General features: G+C 37.0%; 1 protein-coding gene across 1 annotated transcript in view; it reads right to left on the reverse strand.

Moving 5' to 3' along the window:
- Positions 1–26,952, reverse strand: part of IntS6 (integrator complex subunit 6) — a 324,867-nt gene that overhangs the window by 285,821 nt on the left and 12,094 nt on the right. Inside the window, exon 3 of the mRNA XM_090385345.1 lies at positions 6,154–6,393. Coding sequence (XP_090241471.1) covers positions 6,154–6,393 — 240 coding nt within the window. The remainder of the gene's footprint in view (positions 1–6,153; positions 6,394–26,952) is intronic.

Below are 26,952 nucleotides of genomic sequence, written 5' to 3' on the forward strand. Positions count from 1 at the left end.
TATAGTTTATACAGGTGAAGAAGAGAGAGTTGATCAGCTCCCCATGACATCGCAGAAAGCACTGTAAGAATATTCATTTTCTTCAAACAAATAGTTCGTACATGCTGTATGTGTTTCAGGAAGTTTAATTTCTTGTCCAATATTAAACCTAGGAATTTAATATTGTCATTGACTGGAATAGCATGATTTCCCAGTCGCAATTCAGGATCAGGGTGCAGTTTTCGCTTCTTGCAGAAGTGTAGCGACAGTTTTCTCTGCTGACAGTCTGTAACCATTTTGTGACATCCACGTTTGTATTTTATTTATTGATAGTTGGAGTTTCCTTTCAATAGAGTACATATTTTGTGAGTGACTGGATATAGTGAGGTCATCGGCATAAAGATAAGTTTCTACTGAATTCGGTATGGTTGTTGTTAGAGTGTGTATTCTAACTGCGAAGAGTGTGGCACTAAGGACTGACCCTTGTGGGACTCCTTCCTCCTGTTTGTAGATTTTGGAGAGTGTACCTCGATAACAGACCTGGAGAGTTCGATATTCGAGAAAGCTCTGAATTAATGCTGGTAAATGTCCTTTTAATCCTAGGGGTATGCAGGTCACGAAGGATGCCATGACGCCACGTAGTTTCAAAGGCTTTCTCTATATCTAAGCTCACCATAACCAGATGTTCGTTTTTTATGAATGTATTTCGCACATTTGCCTCAGCCTTTATCATAAGGTCTACGGTAGATCTGTTTTTACGAAAACCAAACTGATCGTTGTTCACAGTAGTAGTTTGAGTTTCCAGATACCAGGTAAGGCGACGATGTACCATTTTTTCCAGAGTCTTACCTAAGCAACTAGTAAGTGAAATTGGTCTATAATTGTGCGGGTCTGATTGGTCTTTTCCTGGTTTTGGAATGGGTAGAACTACAGAATGGCGCCAGGATAGGGGAAAGTAATTTGCGACAAATATTTGGTTGAAAAGTTTTAGGAGAGAGTAACCAGTTCTCTCATTTAGATTTTTTAACATTAAGTAGTATATGCCGTCTGGACCAGGTGCACTATTGGCTGATTTTTTTAAAGATTCTTCTAATTCATATATGGTAAATGGTTCATTATAAGAGAGGGCTGACTTCGTTCTGAATTTTATTTTATATTTTTCAGCTACTGATTTGGCTTTTAGGAAAGTTGGATCATATGAGGTTGATGCAGAATGGTGAGCAAAAGATTCCGCGAGGATGTTTGCAATATTCTCGGGAAGGGTTACCTCTTGTCCTTTATAGACGATGATTGAGGAAGGAATTGATGGAGACTTTCCGGTAAGGCATCTTATTTTCCGCCAGATCAGTCCTGCACTTGAGTCTTTAGTGACAGATGAAGCAAAACGAATCTAAGACTCTTTTTTTTAGCTTTTCGCCGGATGTATCGGGCCTGGGCTTTAAGTTTCTTGTAGATAATCAGATTGGCAGTGGTTGGATTTTTTCGGAACTGATTCCATGCCTTGTTCTTTTCCCTCTTAGCAGCATTACATGCCGAATTCCACCAGTAATTTTTGTGTTTGGATCCTTTAATTGTAGTTTTAGGAATGGTAGTAGCAGCTGTCGCCAACATTTGTTCTGTGATGTGTTTAACGGCGTCATCTATAGAGTGATGATGGATAATATCATCATCTAGTGTAACGCTTGATGCATATTTATTCCAGTCAGCTTTTGAGAATTTCCACTTAGTTCGACCACTTATTGGTAAGTTTCTTCTTGTGCAGAGCTTACAGATTATAGGAAAATGGTCACTGTTTAATGGATTTTCTGAAACTCTCCAATCGAAGTCTGGAAATAACATTGGTGAGCATAATGACAGATCTATAGCAGAAGTTGAGCCTGTTGGAAAATGGACATAGGTGTGGGAGCCTGTGTTCAGCAGTGTGATGTTATGCTTTACAAGAAAAGCCTCTATCGTGTGTCCCCGGTTGTCTGCATGTAAAGATCCCCATAATTGATGATGCGCATTAAAATCGCCCAATATGCAGAAAGGAGAAGGTAGTTGTAAGATAAGATCATCTAGATCAGCTATCAAGCAGTTCTGATTTGGTGAGATATATATGGATACAAGAGTAAACGTTTTGCCAAGAGCGAGGCGTACTGCAACTACTTCTAAAGTGGTTTGTACAGGAATGCGTCTGGAAGGGATTTTACTGTCAATCATTATCGCTACACCACCATGTGGCCCATGGGCAGAGATCCTGTCTTGCCTGAACAAGGTATAGTTTTTAAATGAGAGTGTCACTTGTGGAGAGAGATTCGTTTCTTGTAGACAGATGCCTACTGGATGATGCTGATTTATCAAGTCATGAATATCGTCTATGTTGCTACGGAGGCCTCTACAATTCCATTGAATCAACTGATCCATTATTTAGCTTTTGAAGTAGGAAGTATTTCTGACTGTTTTTTAGAGCCAATCTGTTTATGGCGATCCAGTTTTATTTTATCTTTTCTCGGGAAAGTAGGTCGTGCAGTATACATGTCTTCCTCAGCATGTATTTCTAAGACGGTTTCATCATTGTTGGTGGTGTTATCGGTTTCCATATCTGCGGTTAAAGTATTTTGCAGTTTAAGATTTCTCAGACTTTCAGTATCTGAACGTGATGGAGTAATAGTTGGTGGTACGGTGACTGGGGTATTATTTGCTTGGTCTTTTACTTGTTCTTTAGGAGACTCCTGCGGATTCGCTAGAACAGCCCGAGCCCAGCCGGAGATGGATGTAGCTGGTGGTATGGACACTTCAGTTTGGGTTCCTTCTGATTTGTATTTTTGTGTTGCAGCTGCATATGAGAGTTTCGGTACTGTGAGTAAAACTTGTTTCCTTGCTTCTTGATAAGTCACTTTGTTTTCTATTTTGTATTTCTGTATCTTCTTTCCTGTTTTCCAGATTTCACAAACTTTTGAGTAAGCTGGATGGCTACCGTTACAGTTTGGACATACTGGTGTTTGTGCTGGGCAGTCTGTCTGAGTGTGTTCCTTGGATCCACAGTTGGGGCACACTGAAACCCCTCTACACACTGTTTGGGCATGGCCAAATTTTTGGCACTTGAAGCACCTGAGCGGATTAGGGATATAAGGTCGGATATGACAGTTCAGATATCCAGCCTTAACTGTAGCTGGAAGAATTGGTGTTGAAAAGGTCAGTATAACACTGCGTGTCGGAACCAGTTCACCATCTTTCTTGATTTTAATTCGCTTTGCCTGTATAACTTTTTGGTCTTGTAGCTCTTGGACTAATTCCTCTTCAGTAACATTTAATAGTCCCACTCAGAGAGCACTCCTTTGGATGAATTTAGGGTGGCATGTGGAGTTACTGTGACAGGAATATTCGCAAATTTTGGGATTCTTAGTAGGGCTTCAGAGTGTCTACTATTCATAGTCTCTATAAGTAGATCTCCGGAACGGAGTCTTTTCACCATTTTAGGTGGTCCGGCAGCATTCTCGAGGCATTTCTGGATAAGAAATGGAGAAAGTGCACCTATTGGTTGATTTGTTTGGGAATGTATTATAAGAAACAGAGGTGATTCCTTTTTGGAAACTTCTGTTCTTTGTCTCTTAGGATGGGAGGTGTCAAAATCAGTTTGGTATGTCCTTGAACAGGTTGAGGCACGAGGCTCAACAGATGGATAACTATCTTTGAGATCCATGTCAGCTCCTTTTAGCCCCTGGCAGAGAGCCTTTTCTGCCAAGGTTACCGGCCCCGCCACGGGGAGGCAGGAGCAGTGCCGCTAGAGTGACCAAGCAGTGTAAGTTAGTTTGTTAGTTTAAGGAAAGAAAAAAGAAAGGTGGTTTTCCTTTCTGTAACTTACTTACAATTCGTAAGAGTAAGTTGACAATAAATAGCTTTAAACGTAAGAAAAACTTTCCAAATTAACAAGAACTGTCGCAGTAAGAAAACGCTTTGTAAACAGCTCAGAGAATCACTCGATCACAATAACATTTGGCACCAGGGGCCAGATTCTGTCCATCTTATTGGTAAATACAGTGGTTTATCTTCAGGGATATTGAGTGCTAGTTGATTTTATCTGACTAATCAGTTTATAAAAGGTTTCAGTGAATTCTTGCCTTCTGAGGTGAAGATGTCTATCTAGGATGCAGGAGGGGAGAGTTGTTGAGGTCTGGTCTATGGCATAGACTTCAATTTACCTAGAAATAAAAGCTTACCTAAAAGAAAAAGGTTGTGGTTGTTTTTCTCTGGATGACATTTGTGTCATCTGGAATCATAGCAGAGAATCCTTGGTCAGCTTCCCACACATTTCTCAACTCACTCAACAAACATTTCTTTTACCCGGGAGGAAGGGAGAGAGATGGGATATGGTTACTATCTAACTGGTGGTGGATAGTAACCATATCCTTGTAGACCTTATATTTGACATCTAAATTATCATTCTCAGCATCCCATTAATATGAAAGCCTTGCCTCAAGGGCCACTAAGACTTATGCATAAATATAGACCTGAAGCCTTCCTTATATGAGATTGACATTGAAATGGAACTAGACTCATGAATAGCACAAATTCGTTCTTTATGAATAAAATACAGAAAACAACAGATAAATATAACAGCTGGGTCCCCCAAGAAACCCTCCCACAAATACACTTCAGCCTACCCCATTACCCAGGGTTAGCAGAAAAAATTAGCTAGGATTGCCAGGAAACATATTTCCAAAGCAATTCAAAAGTCAAAATTATTCTCAGTTTCAGCTTCACCCACCCCACCACAGAAACCTGAGATATCATTTAACAAGTGCCTTGTAAATGCAGGCAGACTTGTGCATAAATTTGCATATAGAAACCAATGCTTGAGAAATATTCCAATAACACTAGTTTGGGGGAAAGCCGAGGATAATAATGTGGCTTTCCATGCAACAAATGAGGGCTATGCTGCAGACCTCAACATCAACCCTTGCATCCTACGTAAGGTTAACAGATACCTGGAGTTAAAAAGGCAAAAATGCTGGACAAGTTCTGCGGGTCATATATACTTTTAAAAATTGTTTTTTCCATTGTGTTTAACATATATATATATATCATAACCTTTTTCAACTGTTGTAAACAGACTATTAACACAAGACTAACACAATAGCTGACAGTAAAGTGTTTTGTTACAATTACTTGGCTTTTAATTATCTCCTATTAATTTACTTAGAATCTTGAGTAATTATCAATGAATTCGTTCATTTTTTCAGGAAAAGCAAATGGAAGAGAAAACTATTAATAACGTCACTGAAAGAATGAACAGAAAAATTCAATTTATATTAATTTTATTACATAGTCTGAAAAAAGCATAACTAAACACACTATTGCAGCAATAACAAACTTCACCTTGTACTGGGCTATGCTCTCTCTCTCTCTCTCAAGCTAATTAATTTTTATGAACAGTTTTCTAAAGTTAACAGGTGATAGCATGTTACATTACACTGCAATAAAGATGTGATAAATACATTGTATTTCATTAATCATCACTTTGTAATTATGAAGTGACTCAATAAATCAATCTTTTATATGCATTTATCAGTAGCAATATCAATGTCTATTTTCCATGATGCACATCAGTTGATGACCAAGAAGAGCCTGAGTGCCATTGAAGAAATTATAAAATTACGTACATTAAGTAATGCAAACCACTAAGAAAATAAAAAAATATTGGTGCACCACAAGCAAATTTAAAAAAAAAAAAAAAGGATGCAAAAACTAACTTTTTCCAGGAACAAAATACAAAGCTGGGTATGTGCCAGGTTCTGCGAGACTGTGTTTGTGATAAAGTTGCAACTGTTGCCAGGTTAAGAAATGTGCTCACCTAATGCTGCATGTAATTTTTCAACTAATATCACATAACACCTACTAAATAAATTTTTCTTAAAAGAAATTATGAAATTTTCCTAAGTTTGGTGCATAACTTGGCAATATATTAAATTAAAATAAATGGTTCTGAACTTTTGGGTCTAATTTTTATTCATATGCTTGTGCTTCATAGATCTAATCATTGCTGAGCAATATTTGTCTTTTATATCAGAAAAAAATATTTTTTTTATAATGTGGTCAACAAGTTGGTACCAACTTTAACTCCAGTAGATATTTTATATAACTTGCAGTGGAAAGAGAAAAAAATAAATAAATAAAAAATAAACTAGTTACCTCCTCTTGAACCCCAAGAGTGCTAGTCAATTTTCCACCATCAGTGATAACAATTATAATGGACGGTTCCAAATAAAAAGGACAACGACCTTGACCATATGTGTCGATACCAGTTTGCATTCGATTAATATTCAAGAGATCAAAAGCATTCTTTAAGGCTGCACCTAAAGTAGTTATACCGAGAGACTGTAAATTCTTTAGTTCAGTCATAAATGTGGCCAGACTTTCCTTCCACCCTGCCTGTAAGATAAAATGAAATTGCTGTCAAAATTAAATATTTAAATGATTATCACAAATGTCTGAGTAAAATTACACTTCTTTGGAAATATGCAGAAGAGAAGAGACACTTTCAGTCCTATATTTTCTATTCTAGTTAATGAAGAGACAAAAGGGATGGAAAAGTATCTTCGTAATATTTTCTGTGGTATTCACTTATCTGCCATTCACCTATTTTTAAATTTTCATTACTGTTATTTTTAAGAGATGTTTGACCTAAGCTAAATAATCTAGCTACACAACTACAGCTGTGGGTAGTGAAGCAATTTTTCTTCATTTCATTGTAGTCCTCTCCCACTTTTCTGTGCACCTCCTGCATTGGGTGACTAATCTTGACATGTGACTTCCAGCAGCACATATGTTCACATTATAATTTGCACATTTCATGGGCAGAAAAGATTGAACTAACTCATGGGGAAAAAATTCTGCTCCCTCTACCTGAGATAAAGTAACTACAATCATGACTGAAGAGGTCTAAAGAATTCCTAAAGTCTGAACCGAACCTGGACCCCTCTCTAAATGAGTTACAGCTAGTAATATATCATGCTGACTAAGCTGCCACAGAAGGAATTATCACTATTGAATTCATTTAAATTATTTTTATTAAAATAAAGATTTTTAAATATTTAGAATTGTATAGAAGTATACAATTCTTCTGAAATTTAGAAGAATTGTTTAAGAAGAATCTTTAGAATTGTATAGAAGTATACAATTCTAATGATGATTTTCTTTGAGACAAGAGGAGGGGATGGAGATGTACATTACATGGATGCAGCTATGGAGGCCTCATTGAAGACACTATGAGATATTAAATATATGTGAATGCTTCCAGAACGTCTAAAAAATAAATAAAAATACTGCAATTTCACAAAGAAAATGAAATGATCCCTTTGTTATCTATAAGGGAATTTTTCTTTCAAATAATAATAATACTATATCTGGCGTCAGAAATATTGAGAATAAGCTGAAAATTGTATTTATTTACTATAAGAAGGGGAAATACAGTCATTCCCATCACAGCTGCCCAGAAAAGTTTACAGATTTCATATAAAAGTGAGCTACTTTTCATGCATAAATCTTTCTGTAAATTTATTTCCTTAATATTACTGAGTTCTACACAGCTTGATATTTTTATCTCCTAACTCTCTCACTTCACACGTATCAGTGGCAAACAACTTCTTTTGATCATGGTTCAATATTTCTGAAAAGTGTAACATGCCAGTTCAAAATTTTGAATAAAAATCCAACCCAGATGTTCATACAAATCATATTTACTAACTACACCACAGTTTTATTTTCAAGACATAAAAAATTCTATATACTGCACCAGTTGAAGACTTCCTTGTTTCTGCCATTCAATTGCCAAAACTGATATACTGAGCTGATAATTTCTAGTTTTCAGTCAAATACAAGTGAGTTTCCTGTTGTCAGCCTATTTTACAACAGATCTGATATCATTTGAATTTTATCTACAAGAATATTAGCTCCCATGAACAGCTTGAATCATATGCTGAAAAAATATTGAATGAAAGTTTCTTAATAAAATAAAATTTTGGTGAAGGTTGAAAAAAAAAAAAAAAAAAAAACAAGGGAGGGAGGAGGTGTTAATACTAGAAAATATATATCCCTTGAAAATTACCCAAAGGATCTTTCCCTGTATGAAGTTCAACGTATGCACTTTAAGAATAGTTCCCAGGGGTACTACTTTTTACTATGCAGATATTTTCCAGTATAATTTTTTTAAAAAATGGTTAGTGAATCAACTAAATTATGGGGATAGGTCATTCCTCAATCTACACTCCAAAGGTTGCTGAACACTATTGCTTTATATATTATTTCTTGTAAAATTTTGCTCTTGGCTTTTTCCCCCTACCTTCTCATTTCTATAAATTTTATGATCAGCCTCTACTTTATTTCTACTTCTTGTTTATTTTAATTGATATTCCTTTCCTTTATTTTCAATATTTCTAATTTTCCATCCATTCTTTTATAAACATTAATATCCACAATGTTCTGTTCTTATCATTTCTTCCACATTCCTAAATATTTCTTCTATCTTCCATTCTTGGTGTCCATGTTTCACTTAATATTGCAATTTTAATCTTTTGCACTGAATTTACTTCTACTGCTCTGCATTAAGTGTAAGGTGACTTTAATGTTATCTTTCATATACAATCTTATAAAAGCATTCCTTCTGTGCATTCCTTTAAGTTAGCCCATTTCATTCATTCCTTCAAAGTTAATCTATTCTGTTTCTCCCTTTCTACTCACCACAGTTTATGTTCTCTGATATTACTCTTTAAGCCTTGTCTTCCCAGATTTTATTACTCACACTTTTCAAGGATAAATGTAGCTATAGACTATAAAGTATATTATGCTCTACAACTCTCCTGAAAGTTCATGTGATTTTCTTTCAAACTAGACTGGTTACTACAAAAAAAGACAGAAATAACTACTCCATAATTAATGGGTTACTTTCCCAATGATAAAGAGTCCACTACTATATATCAAATATGTGATACAGCCCAGCATATTGTTTATTAGACAACTGACTTCAATCAGCTAGAAGCAATATTCAACTTGAAATTACACAGATTCAATATCAACCAGTACCCAGTTGATGCACAAGAATGTGGTCCATCAAATGAGTATTAATTGTAGTAATTGCTATGATTTACAAGAAGCTAATATAAAAATTGTTGAGCATTCTTGACAAATAATTATCCTCACCCCTTGAAGGCTATAGATGCACACCTATCAATCTTCTCATGACATATACCCAAAAATGGACCATGAAAAGCCAATTCCCAATGCAACCCTCAATAAGGCTTCTGCTGTCCACTAGGGCTAATCAGGCAGCAGCTGAAACAGGTAACACCAGGTTATCCTATGAGAGTGGGTGGGGAAAGTCAACAGAGGAAATTAAATTAATAGTAGCAAAATTACAATTGTTCTTTCCCATTGTGGTACAGTATTTAGCATAATAATTATAATATTGTTTTTCTCTGTATATTAGCATATTTGCAAGATAAAACGCAGTTACCTAGTGTCATTTTTGTAAAGTTTCAGTAGTTTTTTGTCAAATTAAATATATGTTTAATGGCAGTATTTTAAGAATGTTCCTTTTATAAAAGCCATGAAATGATGAAATTGGCATAAATGCTTCAAAGTGGAAAAAGCATATATATATATAAATCTCTCTTTCTCTCATAATGCAAAAAAAGAAATGGTGCACAAATGTGTGTGGGGGTAAAAATAAATCTATTAAAATCACTGCACACATGCATATAGTATAAAGCTTATCATTATAAATAAAATGGAATAGCTATGGTAAAAGGTTTTTATGGCAAAATCAAACAACACATAAAAGTAACAACATACATTCCGTGGACATTTCACTAGAAACACCAAATAAGTAAACAAAAACATTGATCTCACCCAAGGCGAGATCAATGTTTTCTCTCCAAAACTTTGGTAACTCACCTTTGCATGGATCCCACAAGATGATGGTAAACATTCCTCTATTTATATTCAGCTATACAGACTGGATAGCATCTCACATCCCCCAATCCCTAGACAAAATTCAGTCTTATGTCTGAGCTTTTTTGGACTCCACTCCTTAAATATACTAGTCAGGTGAAAAGCATAAAAGGTGTTATTTTCACACACCTTTAGATACAATTCTGCATGATGGGTCTGAGGCTACAACCTATTTGCACACAACTAGATTTATGATAATATTGGCTTGGAGATCATTTAGAACCCCTCCCACCTTGTTTTTGCTATTTTTCTCTCACTTTCATTCATAAATTATTCTGTTTGGTCAGGCATAAACTGCAGTACTGTCAAAGGTAATTTTTTGCTGCAGAAAAATTCCAGAATTCTCTACTAAATTTGGTGAAATTGATCCTCTAAGTTGAAATATTTTGTATACAATTTCATTTCAAATGATGGCTAACAAATTAAGTATGTTCTACCATCCAGGCTTTGATAAAAGGTATTTAAGAGCTTAACATCATACAAACAAAAGATGCCCCTTTGTAGATCTGGTTGTGTGCCGGTGTGCTGTACCCATACAGGATTGGTTCTAAAGGTGTGTGAAAATAACATCCTCTTCTGCTTTCACACTGACAACAGATTTGGGAGGTGGGGGACATCCAATAAGTTAGGTTTTTTACTAAGCAGAGAACTTTTTCCAATATCTGCTCACTGGCCACTTTGACACAACTCACCCGTCAATCACCTTCTAACTTCTCACCCAACTAACTGCTTAGGAATATCTAAATTTTCGGCACAAATTTAAGTATTTCTAAATTAAATACTTAAATATCTGCAATAACTATTGGCCTTATGATTATTAGGGAATATGTTTTTGGCTGGCCGTGGTCGTGTCAATACTGAGCAATTGATAGAAATTATGATACAGATGGTATGGTCATCTCAGATTGCCTTTCAAACCTATTTCTAAAAATATCATGACCAGGATATCAGGTTAGGTTAAGATATTCCAAAATGACTTCAATGAACAAAATCATGCACTTATGTGGTTAAGCTCCTGAAAAATCATGTCAAAGTGGCCAATGAGTTACCATCAGAATAACAGTTTGCCGACAGAGCTAGGGAATAATTAAAATAAGGTCCATATGAGCAAAGAGTATTAGTATTAATACTGGCAAATGATGCAAGGCAACCAGTTTATATAGCACCAGCAAAAGAACAAAACTACTACCAGCCTCATATCCATCCCCTCTAATAAGGTGTTTAATCCTTCCATTAATTTATTCAAATTACCCATTTCTACAACACCAAATGGAAATTTGTTCCAACACACCCACCACCCTATCACCTCAAGAAAATTTCTGCAGATCATCTTTCTACAAAAATCTTTCCTCAATTTAATTTTGTCCCCCCATATATGTGTTTTCTGAGTAGAGTAAGGAAGGATGCTACCAACATTTCACATACTCAATCTGTTCACAAAGCCTTAATCAGATTTCCTCACAGATGCCTAGTTTCCAGAAACTCCAAAACCAAAGTCTTTCTTCTTGATAAATTACCCTTTTGTTATCTAAGTTATCCCTCAGTACCCTTTTGTACCCCTAATTAATCTCGTTGCTGTTCTCTGCACAAGTTCCAACAGAGCCACATCCTTCCTAAAATTAGGCTTCCAGAACTATAAAATACTCAAGATGTGGCCTTATATAGTGTAATAATTACCTTCTTATCCCTGCTGGCAAAAGTCTTGTATATCATTAGCAAAACCCCATGAGCTGTCCTAGCAGGCCATCTGCACTGCTCAGAGAATGTCATGACTAACTACAAAATTACCTCCTGATCTTTTTTTTTTCAATCTCTACTATCCTCAGTGTAGTACTAACACACGGTTTATACATTAATCTGGAATTACTGCTACCCATGTGTAGTACCTTGCATTTGTCAATGTTAATCTTCAATTGCCACTTCTCAGCCCATCTGCCTAATTTTTCCAAAACTTTCTGTAGCATCATACCCTGATTACTATCATTAACTACCCTGCCAAACTTTGTATCATAAGTTAGATACAAAAACTTAGATACTAAGCTGATATATCTTCATCAATATTATTAATAAATATTGCACACAACGAGCCCAGCACTGAACCCTGGGGCACTCAACTAATAACATTAGTCCAAGATGAACAGTGCTCACTGATAACCAATGGGCACTGTTCCTCTTTCTTCTCACACTTAATCATCCCTGTATCTACAGAAGTAACTTGCCCTTAATGCCATACTATTCCAATTTAAACAGCAGTGTATAAATGTGGAACGATACAAAATGCCTTTTAAAATCTGAATACAAGATGTCAAAATTATTTTTTGCATCCAGTTGTTATAATGTCATTGCATTCATTGGTCAGACAAGATCACCACTGTTAACAAATTCATTGTGTGCCTATCATATACCGGCATTACTTCTTTAACCATGAATTTTTGATCCTTAACAGGATCATTGATACTCATGCCATTTATATCTATTGAGCCAATGTCAGTCATCCCTTTCCATCTAGGTGTTAATATAAGCAAAGAATTTTTTGCTATAAATCAATGATCCACTTTTAGGAATTGGGAAGACATTTCCATTTCTCTGCAGGAACCTCCCCTGAATCCAAATGCCTAATAATTATGGCCAAAGGTTTACTTACTCTTCTGTTACTTCTTTTAATATATATTTGGACAGATTTCATCAGCCTCAAGTACCTTATTTACCAGATGTGGATTCAACAATTCCTCCTACACTTTCTTCTGTTATTACAAATTTATTATTTTTTTTTATGAAAACCCCAAACTAGAGTTATTAGTACTGTGCACTGGCTGTTAACATTAGATTTGAACTTCTGTAGATTCTAATTTACAGCAAATACGTATGAAGGTAGGTTGTTTCAGGAAACAGAAGGCAAATGAATAAACGAGGAAGAAGAAAAGTTGGTTCTGTGACTTTGAAGTTGGACACTTAAAGGATGATGATTAGTTGCGGCACATGTTAGGACTGCTTTAGAAGAGAGAGAGAGAGAGAGAGAGAGAGAGAGAGAGAGAGAGAGAGAGAGAGAGTGGAAATTATAGATGCCAGTTCTGAAGAACAGTCCCCATGAAATTATCTATAGAAAAGGCATACAGCAGAAACAGAACATCTATGAGATAGAGAGTGGAGACACTCTGGTAGAGATGAGTCATTAATTAACCTGGCACCTCCGTAGCCAGGTGGAAAGAAGCAGCAGTGCGTAGCACATGCTTCTTGATTAGACCAGGGTTCGAGCCCATAACCACCAAATACGGAGGATGCGGAAAGGTTAGGGAATGACCACCGCATATTCCCAGAGCAATATGGCCTTAGTTGCTAATGCTCCTAAAAACCAAATAACAACACCAACAACAATTAATTAACCTAACTGCCCTCTTTTGAATGACATCTAGAAGGATGAGAGAGGTTTTAGGGGAACTGCCCCAGATGTAGCAACAATATTCTATGGTACGGCAGATTTGCAATTCGTACAGAGTGAACAGCTGTTTGGAAGAAAAGTAATACTGAAAGTGAAAGAAAAAAAATCCAGTTTTATAGATGCAGAGGAAGCAATATTTGTAATATGCTTATGCCAAGAGAGATTAGAAGTCAGGGAAATCCCCAAAAGAGATATATCATTTTGCCTAAAAATCGGAGTGTCACCAAAGATAAGCAAAGGAGCAGAAGAATGCTTTTTGCGAGATATAAGACAGGACTAAGTTTTAGAAGGATTGAAATCAACTAAGTTATCTTTTATCCATTGGAGAATTACCTGGAGATCAGCAATTAAAGAAGTGATAGCGGATTCTAGACACTGAAGCTGTCAGTGCAAGGAAAGGTTTCTCGAACTGGAATGCAATGTGCTATCATCAACAAAACCATGGATAGATATCAACAACAAAACCATGGATAGATATCAACAACAAAACCATGGATAGTCAATAGAAGAAGGTCATTAATATACAAGAGGAAAAGAGTGGGAGAAAGAACTGAACCTTGGGGAACACCAGCATTAGTGGAGAAGTTAGAAGACAGAGAGCCATCTACCATCACCTGCAGTGAGCAGTCAGAGAGAAAATTGGATACCCAATTACAAAAAACAGCTGGCAATCCATAAGATGGAAGCTTATTTAGAAGACATTTATGCCAAATATGATCAAAAGCCTTTGAGATGTCAAGAGAAACTGCTTGAGTTTTACCAAATTTTTCCACTGAATTTGTCCATAGATGGGTAACATAAGCCAGAATATCACCAGTGGATTGACGCTGATGCTATCCATACTGGTGATCATTGATCAGATGGAAAAGGGTTTCTAGATATTATAATAGTTGGTAGTTAATTGATTTCTCCATTATTTAGAAAGAGTAGAAGTAATTGCAATGGGGCGATAATTGGGTGGGAGGGATTTGTCACCCTTTTTAGGAACTGGCTGAATACAAGCAAATTTCCAAGCAGTAGGGGAAAATGCCTTTGGAATAACAAAGCAAAAAAGAGAACACAGAACAGGAGTAAGTTCAGAAGTACAGGTTTTAAGAACAAATGGAGAAATAACATCTGGACCAGGAGTTTTCTTAGCGTCAAGATTGTTCAAAATCCTTCTGATGGAAGACCACAGGAGGTATTGAATGGAGTGTATTTGGAATGGTGAGCGGTGGTTTACCAAGATCATCAATAGATGAGTTGGAAGAAAAATAGATGCTATCACGTCAGCTTTATCTTTGGCTGAAGTGGCAAAAGAACTCTCGTTTTGACAGAGGTGGAAACAGAGATGGATAAAAGTTGCGGCCAACAGCTTTTGCAAGAGATCAGAATGCTTGACTACCAATTGGAAAAGAAACAAGTTTTCTACTCTTAGCCTGTTCAAAATTTAGTTTGGACTGATTAATAACTGCTTTACAATAGTTGCGAGTTTTGGTGTATGCAGAAAATGAACCTGGAAATTTGATACAAGCCAATTGTGATATGCAACCTTTTTCTCTTGAGCAGCTTTAGCACATTTACTGGAATATCAATGTTTAGATAAAGGACGAGATTTTAAGGTGGAATGTGGAATAATGGATTCCATCCCTAATAAGAATAATTTCGCTGACAAGATCTGAGCAAATGTTGACATCAGAAGTTTTGAAACAGTAATCCAACCAAGGAAAAGAAATCTGGCAGATCATCTCATTTTGCATTCTTGTAACGTCAAACAACACAGAGTTGAGAATGGCCACAAGAGAAAGGCTCCACTGGAGAACAGACCATCACTAAGTTGGATGCCTAGAGGACCATTCACCTTGACCGTATACTTTGAAGGTTTGTTTGTGAGAAAAAGATCAAGCGTGTTGGCTGTGTGGTTAGGATTGTCCAGTATTCTGGTAAATGAATAATCTGTGTGAGGTCATTAGTAATTGCAAAAGCTTCAGCATCTCGACCAGCTGGGTCTGTTTGACTAGAGAATGGAAGCCAGCTGGAGTTGTGAACATTAAAATCAACAAGGAAAATGACCTCACTGTTAAGAAAGTTGGACTGGAGAAAGTGAAGCTGCAAAGTGAGGAAGTCAAAGAGCTCCAAGTGATTAGTGGAGTTGGGAGAATGATAGAGGGAATAGATGAATTTGACAGAATGTAGTAGAGAGATTTTAAGCCAGAGAATATCGAAAAGAGGAGATTCCAAATTACTTAGTCTCTAACGGGGAATATCAAAACGGACATATGCACAAGTACCCCCCCCCCCAAAGCGAAAGGAATTATGCAGCAAATAATTCAGACAACTGAGATGAGCAGTAGTTGAATCAACAGATAACTGAGATTCTCTCAGAAAAAGTACATGGTGTTTGGCAGACTGTAAGTGGAAATGGCCATCATTGAGATTAGAACTGAGACCACACATATTTGTGAAATTTGTGCAGAAAACAGTCATTCAATAAATCACGAGTCTTATTACTGAGTGAATGACCAAACCATAAGTTCCAGTCAATAATTGCAAAGTACTTCGCATTTGATTTAATGGAAATCATTCCTTCTAATTCAAGAGTAAAGAAATTTGCGGATTACTGATTATCCTGTAGCCAATTACAGAAGAGAATTCCTTTTCCCTCCCCGATTATAGGTTGAAAGCAGTTAAAGTATGGAAAGAACTTTGCTTACCTCCTTTGCCGCCTCCCTTAATATAACTGGATTAGAATCCATCTGTTATAAGACATTCTGATTTAATGGGTCACTCAATTTGTTTGCTTAATAGGCTCATTAAACTAATCACAGTCATTTGGCCTATACAAAGGGTACTAGGAAAGTTTTGCAATATGACGCAACAATGAATCACAGGAAGCTGCTTGTTGCTGCATGTTGAGACATGTTCATACGTGCATAGTAGCCGCCGCGCCAAGTCGATGGGCTCAGTTATTCATTAGTAGTGAGAGTGTAAAGTGCTTGCGATGGCATCGTGGTCACGAAATGAGATAAGGACAGTTTTGCGGTATAATTTCGTGCGTGGTTTAACCATAGACCAGTGCTTAGAAGAAATGAAATGACTCTTGCACTAGATGATGATTGTCCACATCGTACAACGATATTCAGGTGGTATAGAGAATTCCAAAGGGGAAATTTCACTCTGGAGGATTCTGAGAGGCCGGGAAGGCCACGAACGTCAGTTACGGAGGAAAACGTTACTGCTGTGAGGAAAATGCTTGACGAAAACAGGCGAGTGACCTACCAACAGATAGAGGATACTTTGGGCCTAAATGCACCAGCAATTCGTTCAATTCTGCAAAATCATTTGCACGTGAAGAAACTTTGTTCTCTCTGGGTGCCGCATCAACTGACTGAAGAGCAGATGACACGACGTGTGACTTGGTGCCGGGAGATGTTAAAAAAGTTTGATAAGGGACAATCTCGGTATGTGAACAACATCGTGACAGGTGACGAGACTTGGCTGTACTATTACGATCTGCCGACCAAGGCTCAAAACAAAGTTTGGGTCTTTGATGATGACGACACACCCGTAATTGTCAGAAAATCCCGATCTGGAAAGAAGAAAATGATAGCTGTATTTTTCAAATCGAGTGGAATTGTGGAACGTGTCGTTTTGGACACGCAGAAGACAGTCACAGCTAAGCGGTATACTGAACAATGCCTGCCTAAAGTCATTGGATCTATGAAGAACCTGCGGCCAAAGTCAAGAATGGACACCTGGTACCTCCATCACGATAATGCTGCAGCTCACCGCGCCAAAGCCTGCACCGAATATTTGACCACGACAGGACTGAAACTTCTCGAGCACCCTCCCTACAGTCCAGACCTTGCTCCCTGCGACTTTGCACTGTTCCCGCATGTGAAAATGAAGCTAAAAGGGAGGCGGTTTTCCAGTGATGAGGACCTTCTACGGGCTTGGGACAACGAGTGTGCTTTACTCCCTAGTGAAACTTGGCAGAACTGGTTTAAAGATTGGTTTCGGAGGATGGAGAGGTGTATTGAATGTAGAGGAAATTACTTTGAAAAAATTAAATAAACAAAGCTGTATTGCAAAACTTTCCTAGTACCCTTTGTAATACACTCCTATTCTTATTTTCTTCTTCCCAGTTTATGTCACACCTAACTGACTCAATATTGCACTGGCTACCCATCCACATTAACTGGGTGCACTGCCTTAGACTAAGTGATTCTTAATCCAGAGTAATATCATATCCAGGTATTATTGTAAGGGGGGATGCATATCAACCAGGTTTTTAAGGTTTTTTTTTAAATAGACCTAGGAATGCTTATACACACATAAATAATGTTTGATTGATTATCTTTATTTGAATATTAGGAAAGCATGTGAATAATAATATGTATTAATAAAAAAATGACAATATATTATTTCCAAACATTTGGCAACACAACACATTGAGCTTTTTCTTTAATTTCAAATTTTTGGTTAAGGAGGAATATGCCCCCTCTTTCCCCCAACCCAGATCACAAATCCTCTTCTTCCTGTCCTGTCTGAACACATTTTACTCACCATGTTCAAATTTTGCATCCTTCATGCCTGAATGGTACCATGTTTCTATAATCCTCTAATGTCTGTATTTTATTACCTAACCAGTACTTTATATTAATCAAACTGTTTGCTATACTCTTACCATAAGTGTACAAATAAGTCAAGTATACATGGGGGGATTCTAATGAGACAAGCACATACATGTTCTATGCAACTCTAATACAGGACATATATGTGCTTGTCTCATGAGGATCCCCAGCAGGCCCCTGTAATCCATGATACCCTGCTTCCCCAACAGAAGAAGGTGCAAGAATCCTTTCACCTCTGCCTGCATCTAATAGTTCATATATATCCCCCAAGCTACAAGTTTCCTATCTGCATATTAGGCTGGGATTTTTAGTTATATATTAAAATATTAAAAAAAAAAAAAATGATTTTGACTCCTGTCATGTGAGATATTTGAATGGGCCTGCCTGCTGTTTAACAACCATACTATAATCAACCTCCAACTATTTGCCAACCTAGCATTGTGCAAGCATACTAGGAGCAATAGATATGTAGAAAAACTTGGAAAATATCAATGGCAGATGAAAAGGGTAAGAGATGGCTGCAAAGCTCATGTAGATCAACAGGATAGTCTCTGAAATAAATTTTGCAGGGAAAAATGTACAACATCCCAGAGCACTTTACAGCAGACCCAATGTACTCTTCTTGCATCTTCCCATTCCAGGATGCAGCATTAGAGAAAATGGTGAACTCAGTATCCTATTCTAAACTGCAAGTTACAGACTTCTGCATGTCACCTAATATCATAAACTATTATTATTATTATTAGCCATATGTTGCAAGGAAGCATGAGGCTTACGCTGCACCAGACAAAAAAAAAAAAAAAATTCCCGAGTTACCCTGAGAGAGAGAGGTTGAAAAGAATCACCAAGAAAAAGAAAGAAGTGTGTGATTCAGATGAATCATGTTTCCTTTTGTATCATTCGAACAGGGGGGGGGGGTGGCAATGATAATAACAGGTAATGGACCTCCCCCATATGCATGGTGTGGACACCATGCATATGGGGGAGTATTCTAATCTGGGGAATATTCTGCTTGGTTACCATAAGTCCTCTGATATATGTTCAACAACATTTGACAGCAAAGTCTCATCACACCATCACTGCTGATTCTATGTATTGATCTCAGTGATTCTATTTTTCCCTGACAGTGATGGCATCTTCCAGCATTATTCCTGAACATGACACCAAGCTAGACATGTTCAGGAATGATTTACTGAATGCTCTGAAGACTTCACTCTCCTACAATGGCCTCCTGCAATGGCCCCCACATTTCTCTTGACTTAACCCCAACAAACCTCTGTAGGATGAAATCAAACAAACTGTCATGATGTGTAGATCTGCCACTTCAATTGGGGATCAATTACAGGATACCATATGGATATCTCCAAATGTGCATTACAGGATGCCATATGGATATCTCAAACACTTCATAAAATCCATGCCACAACATGTGTAAACCATTCTGTGAGCCCATAAGGACCAAACTCAACGTTATGGTAAGTGGTCCTATTTCAATGTCCTTTCAGTTAGTATTATATAAGTTTTAATCTTCATATTTTTCTGTGTAGACAATCATTTGCCATAGCAACCAAGGAACATAAAAACATCTTAACATCCTAAAATCTACATTTGCCTGTTTTGTTAATTTCGCCTCCTCAAATGTTTAATTTCACTTACATAAATGTTTTGGATATAAGTTATAATGTCAGAGTAACGAGGGTGAAAGTATTCAATCTGAATTGAGAATTTTAATAATTGTAATTATTTATAAAGTTGTAATCATTAAGCTGTAACTATAAAGCTGTAATAATTATACGCGTTGAATTTGATTGAAGCAAAACAGAAATGTTCAACGAACATGTAAATAGAATTAGGAATTTGCAGATAAAAGAACCACTAGGTGGCAGTGATCACAGTGTACTGACGTGGAATTTACTTAAAGATTTAACTACTATCAGGGGTAAAGGAAAGGGTTTTTGCTTCCGTAAAGGCGAGTACAGTGGTCTCCGACAGTTTTTAAATTCTGTACAGTGGGATCATCTGACGATGTTACCAACAGTAAATTCTAAGTGGGAAGCATTCAAGGAATTAATCGTGGAAGCTACTAAAAGGTTCATACCTATTAAGAAATATTGTTCAAGGTTTAGGCCTAAATGGTTGTCAAATGAACTAATGAGACTCGTAACAGAGAAGAAAAATGCATGGGATGCATATAAATTATCAGGCGACATAGAAGCCTATGGCAGATATAAGTTAATCTGTAATCAGGTCACAAAGGAGGTTCGGCAGGCGAAGGCAGATTACGAGAAATCCTTGGCAAAAGATGCTAAGAAAAACAGCAAGGATTTCTTTACTTATATAAACTCTAAAAGGAAGGGGATGAATCTGATCGGTCCACTTGACATCGATGGTTCGAATGTTGATGATCCTGCTCAGATAGCAAACAACAAACTGAATGAGTATTTTGCATCTACATTCACACGTGAGGAATTATTAAGGTTTGAAAATGGCAGAAGGTTATCAAATTGTAGCAAGATACTTAATGATTTTGTAATAACTGAGAGCAAAGTGGAAGAGAAATTGTTGAAGTTAAACGTAAGAAAAGCACCTGGGGTAGATGGGATCTATCCAGTTATATTAAAGGAGACGGCAAAGCAACTAAGCAAACCCTTAGCCATAATTATGAGAGCATCCTTGGACTCAGGGGAGGTTCCCACGGACTGGAGATGTGCAAATGTATCCCCAATTCACAAAGGGGGATCGAAGGGTGACACGAGTAATTACAGACCAGTTAGTTTAACTTCTGTTCCGGGTAAAATAATGGAGTCGCTGGTTAAGGATGCATTTCAGGATCATCTAGACAAGACTGCAGCAATAATTCAGACACAGCATGGGTTTGTTAAGGGAAAGTCTTGTCTGACAAATTTGATAGGATATTATGATGTGGTTACAAAGGAACTGGATGCGAAAAATAATTTTGATATCATATATTTGGATTTCAGGAAAGCTTTTGACACTGTTGCGCATGGAAGACTATTGTACAAATTGGAGCAGACTGGTATTAAGGGTAAGTTGCTACAATGGATAAAAGGATGGTTAAGTGGGAAAAGACAGAGTGGTGATCAATGGGTACTGTTCTTTGTGGACTAATGTTATTAGTGGAGTCCCACAGGGTTCGGTGTTAGGTCCACTGTTGTTTTGTATATTTATCAATGATATTGATGAAGGTATATCAGGCTTAATGTCGAAGTTTGCAGATGATACAAAGGTTGGCAGGGTTGTTAATGACAGTAATGGCAGTGTGCTACTGCAACAGCATCTAGATAATTTGGGCAGATGGGCTAAGAAGTGGCAACTGAAGTTTAACCTTGACAAATGCAAAGTACTATATATGGGTAGAAGTAACCCCAGAGAAACGTACCAACTGTGTGGTACTACAACTTAAGGTGGTAGAAAATGAAAAAGACCTGGGAGTAATTGTGCAGGCAGATATGAAGTTTTCTGAGCAATGCAGACAGGCTGCCAGGGTAGGTCATGGGGTTTTGTCAATGATATATAGGAATTTTGCTAGCAGGGAAAAGGAGGTGATTATCCCTCTGTATAAGGCAATGGTCAGGCCACGGCTTGAGTACTGCGTACAGGTCTGGAGGCCTCATTTTAGGAAGGATGTAGATTTACTTGAGCATGTACAGAGAAGGGCAACAAGATTGGTGAGGGGAATGAAGGGATCCTCTTACCAAGAGAGGCTTAAGTTCTGCAAATTGCAGTGGCTGGAGACTAGGCACCTGCACGGTGATCTGATTGAGGTATATAAGGCCTTGAATGGGTTGAGCACGCTGAATTCTGATGGGATCCTTCCACTTGTTCAGATTACGAATCTAAGGGGGCATAAATTCAAATTAAGAAAAGACAGATGTAGAATAGATGTGCGGAAATTTTCCTTTAGCCAGCGGGTGGTTAATTGCTGGAACAAACTTCCATCTGTCGTTGTGGAAGTTGATAGGTTGAATAAATTTAAGGAGGAACTGGCCAGGCATTTGGAGGGAATGGTGTGATTTTTTTTTTTTTTTTTTTCTTTTGGCTGATGCTGCATAAGCTCATACATTTGCTTTCTTGCATCACATGCCACCACTACTACTACTACTACTTATTCAATTTTTTTTTTATCTCATGGGCAGGAAAAATTACAAGTGTACAAAATTACAAAGAGAGAGAAGACAGGCATAATGTCAGCAAATTTTACCTTTTGAGCATCATTGCCAGAATTAACTCTCTACCTGATAGGCACACCGCTGTGGAAGTTGAGGGCTGTAGAGATTTAGAAGGGTTTTTTTCCAACACATCACAAAATTTCTCTGCAGCTGCAGAATCGGCACTGGCGACTTCACTGCATACTTTAATGTTTTGGAAACCAGCATGATGCTTGAACCTATAAAACCACCTGTTGCTTACCACTAACTTGGCTCAGATTTCGCTGTATTTATCCTTAATATCTTCATAAATACTTCTTGCTTTTGCTTGAATGGCCATTGAGAGGCACCTGCTTCTGAATCTGATTTTCCATCCATATTATTAATAGCTTTTCTATCTTCGATAGAAAACCTGAACACTTGTTTTGTGATCACCTTGATCTTAAATGCATTGATCCTTTAACATGTTCTTTTATACGTGCACTGTCCCTTAAAACAGTATTCACCATTGAACCCGCTCTTCATACTTCTTAATTAATCATTTTCATTTCTAAATCAATTTTGTGTGGTTTCCTAACACTGCCAGCACTTGCACTTTCCATTTATCCCTTTCCCTTCACCATTGTAATAAGTAAATAGAAGTGAAGAGAAGATTCTGAAAATTTATTTTTGTTTTTTATATGATTGAAGATTTCATTGAAGGGGAACTCATTTCACCATAATACCGTAACGTAAAAACTCACAGAATTCCAGTTATCGGTATCATCGAAAATGCAATAAGATAGAGTTTACTACCCATTTATAACAGATGTGCTAACAGAAAAGCCCAATAAACCGGAAAGTGTAAATTGTTTTTATTGTTTTATGGTAGTGACCACCAGATATGTGTTTTAGAAAAATATCACAAAGGCGTTCAAAATTGATTCTTATAACAGAACATACGATAACGATGAAAGTGTAGTGCAATTTCCATTATAAAAATGACCTTTTAGAGAGAAATAAGTTAGTTATATGGCTTCAACTTCTGAAGTCTTAGAATGAATTACCAAAAAAAAAAAAAAAACAATGTGTTATTGGGTTCACATTATGAAATTTTCATGATACCTCCATTTATTCCTACGGGATGCAAAATACATTTCCACGATTTTTTTAAGTTTGCACCAGCCAGCCAAAACTTACGTAAAGTCAAATTTCCATAAGTCGAGTATTATGTAAACCGGGGAGTGACTGTATATCTCACTTATTTTTGCTTCTTCAATTAATTTGGGGGTGATTCTTACAGAGTTTTAATACTGATATCAAAACTGCTCATGTTATGTTGTATAATATACTCCACCGGATATGGCATCAAATTATCCTTTGTCAAGACAATTACATTGGTCACACTGACATTTTAGACAAGAAATGAATATTGATTATCCCTATAATATCTAATTGTCTATAACAATAATAATAACAACAACATTAACTTCTGCCAATTGATTTTGTCTTTCATCTGCATTTATATTGCAGTTTATTGGTGGTGATAACATTTGGTACTTCCACTTTTATAACCACAGGCTAAGGAAAGGACAAATCATGATTGAGTTTTAGATGCTACACAGATGAGGTAACTGGCCTTTTGCTAATAAAGTGGCAATAACAACCGAAATGGGTATCTTGGGTGTATTGATACCATATTACAAATAAATTATATGAGAAGTGCTATTTATATGTAGTATAACAGTAAGACAACTTAAGAACAGCCCAGTGCAAAATCCAAACTAAGATTGCAAAAATAATAAAACCATGATTACAACATATATACATTTTTTTTTGTCCTCGTTTTTTCCCCATTATATATGGGGTCAGCGTTTTTATTGTTTTGGCATGTAATTTTTACAGCCGGATGCCCTTCCTGACACCAACCCTACCCTTTATGGGTAGGGGATATGCGGCAGTCATTCCCTGACCTTCCGCATTCTCCATATTTGGTGGTCACGGGCTCGAACCCCGGTCTAATCAAGAAGCATATGCTACGCGTACTGCTCCTGCCACAGAGGCGTCAAATGATTACAACATATTAACTCCATTCACTGGACATAAACCCTGTGAAGCATCTTTGGGATGCTGTGGAATGGTCCTTAGCTAGATCAGTCAGCAAGTTATGAATATTATCATGTAGGTAGTTGTGATGTTTTCTTGGTAAAAATAATACTATATGTAAACTGGTGCAATGTTATAACTTCTAGGGCCATTTGTATGGCATGTAATTCAGCAGTAAAGACACTGCATTCTAAAGGTAACTGACTAGAAATTATGGATGATGAAAGAACAACAGCAGCACCGATGGTCATTTTTGATGATCAGTTTTGGAGCCCTCTGTGTATATCCAGGTATGAGATTCATATTTTGCATTTATATTTATATTCTGTGGATAAAGAGTAGTTTTTCCCATTCTTGAAGGGACAGAAAGCTCATGGAGTAGCAGTGGAACTAGTGGTGGCTATTTTAGAAAGGTCTAGCTGCCAATTATCAAATAGCGAGCAAAGACGTATGCCAGCAGGTTGATTTATTAATGGATAAATGGCATACAAGTTCTCCCAATTTGGAGTAAATAGATGTTTCCATGCCGGATGCAGGGGTTGGCTTCTGATTTTAACAGTATAATTTAGCAGTAAAATTTTCTTCAGAGAGAGAGAGAGAGAGAGAGAGAGAGAGAGAGAGAGAGAGAGGATCATGAGCTTTAGCGTACAGGTTCTGTACAGGAAAAGTGCAGTAGGCTTCGAGAGCAATGCGTAGGCCACTGTGGTGAATAGGGTCCAAAGACCTCTAGCAGAGCTGTAAACTGGTGATCCATAATCTAACCTTGATCTTACGATAGCATGATAAAAATGGACTGTATGACGAAGAGCAGTGTTCCACTGATTACCACTCTTTGTCTTCTCCCACTCACCCACCCTTGATCCATAGCAGCAACTTGCACTTAATGACACACTGCTCCAATTTGTACAGCAGTCTTTTATAAATATGCAACAATATCACAAGCTTTCCTGAAATCCAAGTATATGATATCAAAATTATTTTTTCATCCACTTCCTTTGTGACTGCATTGTAGTATCCAATCAAATTGGTCTCTTTGTTTGTTATTTGATTTTTAGGAGCATTAGCAACTAAAGCCAAATTGCGCCGGGATATGCGGTGGTCATTCCCTGACCTTTCCGCATCCTCCGTATTTGGTGGTGACGGGCTCAAACCCCGGTCTAATCAAGAAGTGTGTGCTACGCACTGCTGCTCCTTCCCACCTGGCAACAGAGGCACCCAATCAAACTGGTCAGACAAGACTTTCCCTTATCAAACCTATGCTGTGTCTGAATTATTACTGCAGTCTTGTCTAGATGATCCTGCAATGCTTCTTTAACCAGTGACTCCATTATTTTCCCTGGAACAGAAGTTAAAGTAACAGGTCTGCAATTACTAGTGTCACCCTTTGATACCCTTTCTGAATTGGAGATACATTTGCATATCTCTAGTCCACGGTATCCCTGAATCCATAGATTCTCTCCTAATTATGGCTAAGGGTTTGCTTACTTCCTTTGCTGTCTCCTTTAATATAAATGGATAGATCCCATCCACCCCAGGTGCCTTTCTCATGGTTAACTTCAACAATTTCTCCTCCACTTTGCTCTCAGACCAAAGTCATTTGGTCCTCATTACAGTTTGATAAACTTCTGGCTTCCACTTCCTATCTACAGAATTCCTCATGTGTGAATGTAGATGCAAAATACTCATTCAGTTTGTCAGCTACCTGAGCAGGATCATCGGCAGTTGAACCACTGATGTCAAATATGATTCATTCTCTTCCTTCTAGAATTTATGTAAGTAAAGAAGTCTGCTCTTTTTCTTTGCATCCTTTACCAAAGATTTCTCGTAATCTGCCTTCGCTTGCCTAACCTCGTTTGTGGCTTGATTACAGACTAGCTTATATCTACATCCAATATATTTTTCTTCTCTGCCACTACTCTCATTAGTTCATCTGACACTCATTTAGGCCTAAACCTTCAATAGTATTTCTTAGTTGATATAAAAATTCTAGTAGCTTCCAAGATTAATTCCTTGAATGATTCCTATTTAGGCTGTGCATTATTATGCTGCTATAAAAATGCAGCCAGTTTGTTAACTGCTACACTGGTTTTTCAACTTAAAGCACTTGAAATGAAGTTGGGAACTCTTCTGGTTCCTCTAGGATACACAGACTATAAATGGAAATTTTTTTTTTTTTTAATTCTCTGTGAGATTTTACTACTTCTATAAATGGAGTACTTAATTCCTTTACTGAAGTTCAGGGCAAATCAATAAGTTCCCTTATGTAATAATTTTGAATACAGCATATAAATACCAACACCACTGATAACTTGAGCAGACTCGTAATTTTAAAAATTATTTGCCATTTTAAATATAAATAATGAAAATAACTTCATTATAAAAAAAAAAGTGGTGCAGAAAACTGGATTATTATGAAATTTGATGGAAACATAGTTAAAGTTGTGACTAGCCAATAACTTTTTAAGTACAAACTTAAAAGTTATTGGCTAGAAAAACTTTAATTAGAAAAATTCATTCTAATTATAAATAATTAAAATGAATTTTAATGCAACGAGTGTGTACTAAAATTTTCCCTAGTTTATGTTACTCTTCCTTTACAGCCTTCCAAATGGATATTGTTCTATTATATTTCAATTCTGTAAAATATTGTGCTAAGATAATTATAGCAAACAAATTT

Source organism: Mastigoproctus giganteus, chromosome 1 (assembly GCF_048544385.1).
Source record: "Mastigoproctus giganteus isolate SK-2022 chromosome 1, ASM4854438v1, whole genome shotgun sequence".
In the NCBI taxonomy this organism is placed as follows: Eukaryota; Metazoa; Arthropoda; class Arachnida; order Uropygi; family Thelyphonidae; genus Mastigoproctus; species Mastigoproctus giganteus.